At 37.5% G+C, this 12366-nt stretch overlaps 1 protein-coding gene across 7 annotated transcripts in view; it reads right to left on the reverse strand.

Moving 5' to 3' along the window:
• Positions 1 to 12366, reverse strand: part of NCOA2 (nuclear receptor coactivator 2) — a 196575-nt gene that overhangs the window by 76882 nt on the left and 107327 nt on the right. For all 7 annotated transcript variants that reach the window (XM_068396028.1, XM_068396026.1, XM_068396025.1 and 4 more), the window contains 2 exons: positions 3867 to 3968; positions 2816 to 2988 (listed from right to left, as the gene is read on the reverse strand). In XM_068396028.1, coding sequence (XP_068252129.1) covers positions 2816 to 2988; positions 3867 to 3949 — 256 coding nt within the window. In that variant the 5' untranslated portion in view covers positions 3950 to 3968. The remainder of the gene's footprint in view (positions 1 to 2815; positions 2989 to 3866; positions 3969 to 12366) is intronic.

Genomic DNA, 12366 nt, shown 5'->3' on the forward strand with positions numbered 1-12366 from the left:
TTATAGACAAAGAGAAAAATTTGTGAAGAATTTTAATATTTATTTCAAAAATCCAACATCTTTACTAAAACTTCTAAATAATAAAACTGTAAAATAAGTTTTCACTAAGTTAATCTAATCTGTCTTTGAAGAAATGCAGTGCAGACCCACTGCACAAAAACCGAGCCATCTTAATTTGTCCGTGTTAGTGTAGAATCACTCAGGAATTTCAGGGCGTTCATTTAGTTTTCTCCTACAGGTATTTAGTGTAACACTAAAAATCAACAAAACATCTTAACTGTAAGAAAATATTATTTTTAACCTGAGTCTCGTGGCACTTTATGCAAGTATAGTATTATTTTCATGACTGTTTTAGAAATAGATACTGTTAGGATAATGCAAGTGTTCCACCATTGTAAAAGTCTTCTAACACAACTTGGCAGTGGAAAAGCAATCAGAAAGATTTGGAACAACCTAAAAGTTAATGCATTTAAACAACGAATATATGTAAGCCTGAGATTCCCAATGTGAGGTGATAAACTACCTAAAAAACATGAGATGGCAATAATTAACAGTCTCATTAGGTCTCCAATCTGTTTGCTTTGCTCAGGTCAGTTTTTCTGTGGCACTCAAGAGAAGTGTAGGTGTACGGTGCTGTTCACGTAATTTGAATGTTTACTATATGTGAGTGATATTTGTTAAAGAAATGCTTGTTCCAAAGCAATGTTGCGTTTCAGAATATGCTGTCATTTGAATTTTTTCTTAAAAGGAAAAGCCTTTTACATTTGCTGTAACAATAAAGAGATGTAACTTCTATGTAGAAATTGGTATCAAACTTTTAAATTAGTTTAAAGGAATAATTTCAAATATTCTAATCTTTGTTTCTACACCCTGAGATGCTATTAGTGACCAGCTTGAAGGTCTCAGTGTTTTGCAATACCCCTTAGAGAGGCTTAAAATCTAGTCCGTACCAGCTACGAGTTTTATGCAAGGACCCAAACAGTTATCAGACAGTCTAATTGTTCTCACCTGAAGAACCTTGTGCAACAAATTAACACCATAAAGAGCAATTTAGTATCTTTATTGCTCAAGGGTTGCAAACTACTTCTACTTGTTGAAATAAAAGGTATTCATAGTGTTTTAGTCTGTCTTTAGAATTGTATTTTCAGTTGTTCTTGCAATAAAACTTTTATGAGTTTAGAAAATGAAGTGCACATTCAGCTCTGGTATGATTCTGGCCCATGATGACTTAAATAATTTACATGTAACCTGGTCTGATGAGTGTGAACATTTTATAACAATACAAAAATGGGTTTTATGATATTGGTCCTGAACAACAATACCCTGGACTTGCCAAAGTTGCCCTTAGTCAGAGCCAGATTTTCAGACAAAATGTTCTAGAACTGCTGAGAGAATTACCAAGCGGACTAACAGACTTTTCTCTGTGCATCTACTTCACAGGAAAACACATTTTTTTTGTCCTTACTCCTTCTCAGGTAAGAATAAGTAGAATGTGTCTCTCAGTGCCAGCAAAACAAAAATCTGAAACTGAAAGTGAAAAAGTAAGAAGAAAAGATAATAAGGAAAAAAATTTCAATCTCAGAAGCCAGTATGGACTCTGTGCCAGGTTAAGAGATATACTTCTAATATGGGGGCATGGCAACTTCACTAGAATATCCATTTTAAAAATTATGGTCACCTAGCAGCAATAAGAAGAGAACAAGCTGAGAAACAGGAACATTCATGAAGATTAATCAATTAGAGACACTTTGGAGGCAGCAGACACATAATTTGACACTTCCCCACTTTCCATTTAGCTTGGAATAGGCTGATGTCTGAAACTACAGTGCTACTTACCTACTTGTTTTAGCAAGAATCTGAGAATCTGTATCTAAATTATGCAACACATAATCACTTTTATAACTTCACACATACAGTATGGAAATAAACATTATTTTCCCACAGAAATCACAGAATACTGAGAAAGTGAAAGATGTTAATTACAGTGTTTGAAAACCAAAGGGATTGTTCTAAAAACAGTTCTATAAAGAGACTGCAATCTTCTAAATTAGAAGAAAAACAATATACACCTACTTTAAGAATCTGAATCTGCCCCAAAAACCTGCAGTGCTTTCACATCTGCTCAGACAGACTTATGCCACAAGACCCACTTCCAAAAATTTAAAGTTTCTAAAAGATTCTTTTCTTTAAATAGGAAATATATCAAAAGAAAAGAAATACAAAACTAATCTTCTAGACAAAGAACAGGAAGAAAACTGTCACGTTCTCTGGTTTACATTTATAACAGGACCCTATCTAGAGATTTGAATAGTTTCAAATCTATTGTAGTTGAGGATATGATGTCATCATTTAAGGGACGCAGATAATTTAGTCCACAATATCTATTCATACCAACAAAAGAAAGCTGAAGGGGGATGCAGACTTTCGTACCCCACTCTCCTGGATTATTCCTATTTTACATGGATTCATCATCCATGTAAGAGTATATAAGTAGTCTTTTTTATTTTTCCCCCAAAGCCATCTGGTAGTTTAACTTTTGTAAAAGCACAACTGATTTCAATTCCATTAGATGCACACATCAGACTGACTGACTTTGTCTCTCTCTCGGCAATTTCTGAATTTTCTGTGAAGCTTATTTTTAAAATACTGAATAAGATACTTAACACACTCCGTTCACATGACGTTACAGCATTTTTCATTACTGATTAATGAAAACCTGGGAATTTGCTAAAGCTGAAGAGACTATCAGGTTTGCCAAAAATAAAGTAACAATCAACACAGAAAATACTCGAAGTCAATTAATTAGTCTTCTTACCTTGTTCTTTTATCTGACGAATTTGCTTCACAGTTTCTTTCAAGATTGCACATTTGTCAGGTTTAAAGTTAAAGTTGTCAATATCATTAAAATTTGCAAAAATCAGCTCTGCAAGTTCTTCTATGTATTTATTCTCTTGCTCACGATTGCGTTTCTCAGTGCTTCTTTTAGGGCTGGAAGAGTAGTTTATAAAAATGTCGTATTTAATGTCAGTTTGCGTTCTGGCCAGCTCAAAGACGATTTCAAATGATTTGAGAGCAGTTTAACAAAAACAGAGAGAACTGCCCTCTCTCATTACAAAAAATATAACTTACAAGTTTCTCAAGCAGAAAGGTTTCCTCTGGAACAAGGAAAGGAGCATTAAAAAAGATGTTATTTATTTTTTCCCAGCAGTCATGTTTTTGTTTCAAAAGAGGTTTTGGATTGGAAATTCAAAACAGAGGATTAATTGGGGAGGTGGGATTTGAACATTTACAAGTATCCCTCCACATAGCACTGAGAATCCAAGGAGTATCATATAGTGACAGTGTATGAGAAAATAAAACAGCTTAAAAAGTTAAAGCAAACAAGACATGCTCCCTGCCTTCTTGTGAAATTATGACAGACAGTCGTAAGAAAAAGTGCTGAATGAGTGGTCATGCTTTAAAATTTGTGTTGGTAATGCAGCTGCTATAAAACTGAAAAATATTTTTCAAGTCCCTGATTATGACATACAAGAGGAGTGGTAAAAATTCTTAAGACTGCCAGATGAGTGACTGAAGACTCCTTGCCAAAAAAGATTTTTACATAGCTCCTATATTGTCACCAAAATTCTGTATTTTGGCACTACACTGGATTCAAAAACAAACAAACAAATAATAATAAAACATAATAGCCCCCACCCTCCATCCCAAACCCACAACAACATGGAATTACTGAATCCAAGTAGTTTGGTACTGACTTCTCGTTGCGAGAATGGTAAGTCTGTCATTTTCTAACTGAAAAATATATGCACATGTAACATTTTTTTAAGTCTTTCTCTTTCAATGTCTTCAGACATAAATGGTCTAACCTGGGTCCAAGCTGATCAGGATCCTTGCGCTTTCTTGACTCTGCCCTGGATGGGTCAGAAGTATTTTCTCCCATCCCACTCATCTTGAACACATATCAGCAACTAAAGGAAGAGAGTGCAAGAAATGGTTATGGTGGAAAAGTCATGAGTTCTTTGTTCCTGTTTCCAAGTTTCTCGTTCCATGCTCAACTCGGCTTTTACTTGGCAAATCTATCATTTGAAATAGAGTTTGTTTGAAAGGTACCAATAAAAATGCTGTGTTTATGACCTCACAAAATGCTACACTAAACTTCAGAAGAAAATTTGTGGTGCGCAAGTAAAATGTTATCACCTCTTTGATAGTTACCAGTTATGTAAGAACAGATAAGTATGTTTTGTGCCTGGGCTGCTGAATTTTCATGGCGATTTTGCGAGGCTGGATGAAGAAAGACAAAGCGAAAGCCATAGTTCCACACAACAAGAAAAACACAACAGAAAAACACAAATACATGAAATGAAACATGTATTCCAGCTACATGAAAAGGTAGCACATGCAACTTTAGTTAAAAATCAAAAGATAATGCTTGCACAAGTACATGTACAGTGTCGTAGAAATGGAACATTTGTCAACACTAGAGATCAATAAGGAACTGATAAATATTTTGTACATATAATCTACCTCATAAGGAAAATAACTTATCAAGCTATTGTGTTAAACCACAACAAGCTTATTGTAATTTGTGCAATAATCAGCCTGTCGAAATCCTGCCCTGCTCCTGGCTGTCTGTTGTCCTATGCACTGTGGGAGCATATGAAACTCACCTGTCCCAGATTACATACCCCTCAATAAGTACCAATATTCTAGAGGCAGAAAACACTATTAAAAAGGCCACAGGGAGATGATGTAAAATGATAAAAAAGCTCATGCAATACAGGGCAGTCCTAGCTCATTATCTGCCTAGTTGCTGCCAGTTCTGTAAGGAATGATGGCAGAGAGGCATTGCCAGACATTTCAGAGAGCTCCTGTACTGTTTGGTATTAGCAGAAAAACAAACATAAGGGCCATAAAAGAGGTGAGTGTCTCCAGGAGGTGATTCATACCATGCTAAAATAAATGCTGGAGCCTGTAATTCCACGATTGCTTCACACCGGCATAAAATGGAAATTGGGTATCAAAACAAGGGAGTCCACCACCCCCTTCAAGCTCTTCATTTCTGCCCTACCAGTTCCCTTCCCTCTGGTGCCCCGGTCAGCCATGCACAGAACTCATCGAGGGAGCTGCTGTGGGTTAAAACTGTGGTCCACTTCACATTTACTTCTTATTTTTGACACTGTATAAAATCTAGCAGCCAGAGCTTGTTGTTGGTAAGAGGATGGTCACACTGGAAATCTTAGTTTTCCCAAAGAATCGGCTGGATGAAGATATGGGCACACCAGCCTGTAGACTGAGATCTACGAAGTTCTGCAGGGATGCTGAGAAAGGCTACTTACTGAAACCTGAGCAAGCAAATGAAGACTCAGAGCTGTCTCAGATTCAGAACTGACCACCACCTAACATTTTTCTGAATTAAAAAAACCCAAAACATTAGGAATAAAAATTCCTTTCTTTGTACTGAAAATATTTTCTTTTTAAGCAGTTTGAGGAGAAAGTGGAGTAATTTATTTTTTTGAGATACTGGTCAAGTTTCATGAAAAACACTAGGTCATCCCTGAAATATATAGCTCCCGGGTGGTCTTTGACAGGCATGGTATCAGATCCTATTTGAAAAATACCTGGATTACCTTTTCATCAATTATGTCTATATATGCATATGTACATGTACATACATACTGCCAACATTTTGAGAACAACTCACTTCAAGAAGAACAAGAAGGCCCTGGTTCTGCAGCACAGCAGAGCTGAGCTCTCAAAGGGCAGATCACAGAATCAACCAGGTTGGAAGAGACCTCTGGGATCATCGAGTCCAACCGTTGCCCTGACACCATCCTACCATCACAAACTTCATCATTTTGCACTTGCTGGGGAACTCCCAGTGACCCCAGTCAGGGCATTCAGGGTGCCACACCAAAGCTGACCTTACTGCTGCAGAGAGTGAAACATCTACTGCAGTCTCCAGTGAGGACTGTGACACTGGCTTCACTGGTTTCTAGCCGTAGCACTCATTCACATCCTGATTTATCTAAATACAAAAGTAGAAATATACATTCGTCTAATTGGATAGGAACTAAGCACTTTTTTGAAAATATGCAATTTCACAAGTATCACAAGTAGAGCTCCAAGGAAGGAGCAATATACTATTAAGAAAACTGTGACAATAATTAAAGAGAAGTTGTGAGGAGACAGCAGTTCCATGTCTCTGTCAGTGGAGAGCTGGAACTGTCCTTGGGGCTCTGTTCCAATGACTAAATTTTTCACTGACCAGGGTGAGAAAAAATCATCAGCATGATGAAAGCTGTACATTCCCAAGATCATCTGATCTCCAAGCCAGACTCAGATGGTGACCTAAAGTTGAGAAGAAAGATTAGGCTGGGGAATCCCTTTGCTTCTTATGCTTCACAAGTAATGTATGAGCAATGTAAATCGGTTAACTATTTTTCTTGAGAAAAGTAAGCACAACAATTCACGAAAACCTGTCAAACGTTCAACAGTCATCGTCTCCCCCTGGATCAGTAAGAATTGAAGTCAGAGGTAAGCATTTAGGGGGAACACCCTCCTCCACTCCCCCTTCCTCCCCAAGAAAGCAAAGAGGAACAGTTATTGACAGTTTTCCCACCTAGTCTGTTGGGCTTACTTCAAAGGGAAGTTAGTTTTTGCAGGAACCAAAGTTTCACCAGTAGCTCCACCAATGCATAGCTCAATTCTTGCATTCACACTGATGCTATTCTGTAGGAATTCCACTAGGTCTACAGTAGCAGCCTTCAGAGAACACAACGGAACTAACCTCCCACTGTGAACATCTAAACTTCATCCTTCTGTATTTAAGGGAACAAAAGTGGTATCATTATTATGAAACTATCACCTTCTTCTCCCCATATTAAACACAGTACTTGGGTATAAACAAATAGTTTATTTATTATTAGTATTATTTTATTTTATTTACACTTACAGGCCATTATGTCTTTTTCTCAGCAGCATTATCAGTTTTGTTCTTAGAATGAGTTACTCATTTCTTTTTACTCATCATAAAGTTTTTCTGGAAATCTACCACCTACTACCATGTTTGGTTTCTGCTCTCCCTGTGTCTTCATCAAAAATCACATTCTGTACCTCAAAGATCTGTACAGGCTCTGCAGCTCCTGTGCTGTAGGTGCCTTTGCTCCAGAGCAGATTGAAAAATCCAGAGTTAGGTGCCTTGGAAAGTGGAGAGTTAGGCAGACGATGCAAAGTCAGTCTAAAAAATCTCACAGGCCAAAATGGAAGTCACTCAGCAGTATCCAGTACACAGTACTAAAATCAAAAGGATGTGCCCCCAAACCCTATCTCCCTAGGGATTTAGGGGCTAACTGGGATAGGTAAAGTTCTGCTATTTTTTTTGGGATTCAAAAACTAAAAACCTCTCCTGAGTTAAGCGAAACAAGGAGGAATCACCTTTTAGAAGCTGTGGATAGATAAACTGCTGCCCTGCTCTTCCATAATACTACGTACCAACTCGAAAAGTCAAAAACAGGGCAACAGAGACTCAGCTCCCTCTTCGCAGAGGGGTTTCAAGCCTGTATTTTTCATCATGCAGTACAGCCTCCTTGGTGGTAGGCTATCTGCTTGCCAAAACTGGATATTTATGAAGCAAAGAGGGCAAGGTTAATTACCTCTTGCAGTGCAATAGGAATGTTCAGGTGTGTAGCCCATACCAATTAAACTCACAGGTAAGTAGTTCAAACACTGTCTTAAGACACAAGGGATTGAAGTATCTCGTGTATTTCCCATTTCTCAGCAATGACTCTAACAAGTCAAGTAGAGTCAAAGAGGTGAGCACCCTCCTAGTTTCCTCATGTCTTTTAAAAAGAAAGCAGCTATTTCAATTTTTTTCCATGAGCTAATTCATATTCAAGATCTATGCATACTACCAGACGAAGATCTCTGGAGGGTCTAGGTACCTTTACAAATTAAATGCAGCATAAGCAAGGAACTAAAACCACATTTTTCAGAAGAAAGTACTTCTGGGCACATGTAGCACTAAAGAGCAGACACCTAGGAAACTTTCAAGTGAAAAGGGGAAAACCTCATAAATTTAGATTGAATTGATAGATGAATTTTAGGCATACAAACACCTGGGGGGCGAGAAGCAGCTGAATTCCCTACAGGGGTTTTCAGTTCAGCCCTAGCTCCCTCCAGACATGAATTTATCCATCTCAAATTTTTTTGGTTATTCGTTATTACTAATAGTTTTATAATACACAAAAATTCATAACATAAAATAAATTAATATTTTTAAACAAGATAATTTAGGAACTTTTAAAGTTGTTCTAAATATTCTTAGACTCTTGAACCATGTGGATAGCTTCTCAGACCAGAAAATAAAACTCCCAAACCTGAAGTCTGAATTTTTCCAGGAAACATGACGATTCGAAACTGAAGCCACTGTGATTAGAGTGACAAATTAGAGGCTCAAAGCTTTACTCCAACAAACCTTCCCTATAGGGAACTACCTTAGATTAGAAAGCAGCATTCATCCTGCACCTCTGAATCTTTTTATACATCTCTGCAGGAATTTCCAGAAAGAAGAAAGATAAAGAAATTGAACAGTTTGGTTCATTTAGTGCTTTAGAAGAAATGGAAATGTAATATCAGGTCTACCACATGTCTTCTGAAACAAAAATCAAGAAAAAAAGTGGCTAAGGCTTATTTAGGGTGGCATAGAAGAGGAAAAGGATTAACCAAATTGGGAATTAGTAAAAACAAAACCAGCAGTAATCACTGCATTGAGGAAAGAAAGAAGGAGACATATGTTTATTAATGAAAAAATAGCATCACGACATGTCAGATGCTGAACAAAACCAATTTTTATTTGAAAGAAAATGTCTTGCAAAGCTGAATTTGAATGTGTGTCTTGCAGAATGAACTGTCATGCAAGCCCAGGCACTCCCTTTTCTATTGTGTAAGTTGTCTGGGAGCTGTACTGCACTCCAAAATACAAACATAATATCCCACTGTGGGATTAGTATTTGGCCTTCAGTGGTGGTACCATATTTTTCATCTCAATATATATTACGGTTTTTTTCCATTTGTCCTATAAAAAAAACCTACAGCAATAACTAAGAGCTGAACTTCTCATGCTGATTCAGATGCCCCTCAAGCTTCAGTTCCACTGGGCATCAATAAGGAGCGATGGAGCAATGGAGATATAAATACACTCACCACAGCATTTTCATACAAGGAAGGAGATAATTAGAGAAGCGGAATCATTATTACTAAAAATACCTAAAGAACTAATTTTAGGCTCCAACAGATGACCTGTACCAACAGGACATCTCAGGTAAGTAAATACTTCCTTTGTATTTACATTATTTTCCTGCTCTCTCTGTTTCACTGCCACAGGCCTAAGCATCCAAAACATTTGCAGAAAAAAAAAATCTCAATTTTTCCCAATTGTTAAATGTACATCACAAACTCTGAAAAATTAAATTAATAAACTCTTGGACAGTATATGTTAGTAATTACAGTCATTGAGAGCTAACCAGTTTCTACCAGATGCTGGGAGACTGAAACGACAGAGCCTGAAAGAGGTTTCAATTCATTTTTTTCTTGTTATCAGTAACAAAACAATAGTTTCTGCTCTCATCATGACAGCACATCCTCCTTCACATCCTCCACCAGCAACCACTCTAAGTTAGAGTGCACAGAGATATTTAATCTAATTATAAAGCAATAGTAAACATATTTTTACAAGACACTCATCCTTCAAAGGGAAAAAAACAAAACAATGGAAATGCAAAAATAAAACATATGGGAGAAAAGAAGAAAAACAGAGCCTCCATGAAGGAGGAGACAGAAAAAAATCTAGCGCAAATCAATTGCGTGAATTTGTAACATCTCCTCCACTCCTCAAATGCCACGAAGGAACATGGCATGCAGAGTAAACCTTCCAGCACTGATCCTCAGCATCAGTGAATCCAGTTAATCATCCAGAGTCAACGTAGAAGAAGATAATGTGCATTTTATCTGTTATCAGGGCAGGCCATCTTCCAAACAAGGCCTGTTAAACTGTCAGATTTATTATAAGCCTAACAAATACAGTTAAAGAATAAATGAGGATTACACCTTCAAAGCTGCTGTTTCAATCTGAAAAGTAGCAAACAAAAGGTAAAGTACCATACAGCTGACCATCAGGTAGCAGCACTATACTACCACCCTTCCAGCACACGAACACATGCATTTAGTGTAGATACAACTGATAAATACAGAAGTTATTTATTAAAGTCACTGTTTTATTGAGTAACAAACAGCAAAAAAACTGTTTACTGACCAAAAACATTACAAGCCAGTGAAAAGTTTTGCAAAGATTTTCTCTAACAGCCCAATTTAAAAATATAAACAGCTCATATTCCTGTGGTTAATTATAATCTCAAACACACATCCATTATAATTCATACTTTTTTCCTGTGAAGTTCTCATGACTAGAAGAAACTGAGACTTTCAGTCTCAGTTTCAAAATTACTGATGTACTTACTCCATGTACCATTAATTCTGGTAGAAGCCAGAGGAAAGTTGGAAGTCACATGCAACTTCTGATTCTTCACATTTTTTCCTGCTTATGAACTCTTTTTTCACTGGCTCCACTTCTGAATTGGAAAATATTTAATATTGATACATACTGCCATCTTCAGCCCTTCTGAAAAAGGCAATACTTGCTAAGCACTTTCCCAGGCCTCAAAAAGAAATCGCTGTCAGGGGCAGGATAAGATGCTAGATCTGAGACTGGAGCCACTGGAGCCTAAGGTCACCCTTTTATTGGTGAGCCGCAGCAGTTCAGGAGGAAGGGTTGCTTTGACTTCCAGCACTTTTCATTGTAGCACCCGCCAGAATCCCAATCAGCTAACTGAGCCCTGTCCTCCATGCTGCGCTCGGAAAAGCTCAGCCTCCTGGTGTGTAAATTTTCTCTTGCATGGGTATTTTGACAAATCCGGAGGCATGGATCAGAGTTTGGAAATGAGAAAAAAAATAGAGATGAAAATCAAGGGAAATAAAAGAAGCAGAAAAAAAAAAAAAAAAGACTGTATTGTCCAGTAAAATTAAATTAAAGCAAGAGATCCACCGCTAAAAAGTTTGACAGAAAAGAAAGTTAAATATGTATTAAACCACCTACTGCAACCCTGGTATAGATAAGCCACATATTGTACAACCAACTACTACACCCATCCTTCATCGTCGAAGACCTGGAATTCAGATATACCCCAAATGACACAATGCCAGTCTGCCAAAATAAGCAAGATGTCCAATACCTCAGTTGGTGACGGCAACCTCATATAAAAAATACAAATTAACTTATTCAAGGGCATGCTTTTTTCCTGAAACAGCACTACCACTTTCACTATCGATGAAACTGCCTAAAACTTTGCCACACTACAACAGTCATGCAGTACAAAGTGAAAATAGAAAAAAGAGTTTCGAGGAGGAAGGTGGTAGCAGCAAGCTGGAAAACTAGTCACCTTTAAAGGACTTGTACTAAAATCTGACATGCACCTGTAGCCTCTTCTATCTGAAAATAACACTTGTTACTTAGAAGATACAATTCCATTTGAAGAAAAGCCTATTACAGGTAACATTATAACAATATTTATGGTAATATTTACTAAATTCTGCTTTATTCTTGAACTCCACAAACTAGAACTAAGAAAAGAAACGTTATTTACTAGCAAATGCCACTGAGCCCATGTATAAAAGAACAGAAAACTGGCTCCAACACCTACTACTCACATTTTTGCTCAGTCTACAAAAAGCCATAACAGACTATAAACAAATGTTTAAGCCAAAGGCTCCTTCCTCAACAATACCTTTTCCCTTACTCCTGTGTAATGGTTTTAGAGTGGTGTATTAGACAGTAAGAAGACATATTCCATTTGCAGCCTGAAAGCCAATAACGCTCATGAATTTTTTAGCTGAAAGACACTTCAAGATGCCACTGGGAAGACCATCTAATAAACACATTAGGCTGCAAATGGGTGGCAGCAGGCTCTTTAACACATGCTGTAACAATCAAATAAATGGCTAACATTAATGTTCAGTGTTACAGACTGGTATTTAACAGGACTTTCTTTAAAATCCATACAAATCTTGAAGGAGAAAGAGGTTTTTCTCAGACACTCAAAACTACAGCTTTGAGAAACCCCCAGTTCTGCTTGAGACTTTGCAAAAACCCCTCCAGGCTGAGCCCAGCACCAGAAGATGGCTCCTACCCTCTGCACTCTCATAGGCTAAGGCTCTTAACAGAGCCGCTCACTCAGCTGCTTACGGATTAGACTACGTCAGCCACCTCTAATATGCCCAGGAATAGCAAGACTAGGCTTTAATAAGACAACAGAG

Source organism: Nyctibius grandis, chromosome 3, assembly GCF_013368605.1.
Source record: "Nyctibius grandis isolate bNycGra1 chromosome 3, bNycGra1.pri, whole genome shotgun sequence".
Lineage (NCBI taxonomy): Eukaryota > Metazoa > Chordata > Aves > Nyctibiiformes > Nyctibiidae > Nyctibius > Nyctibius grandis.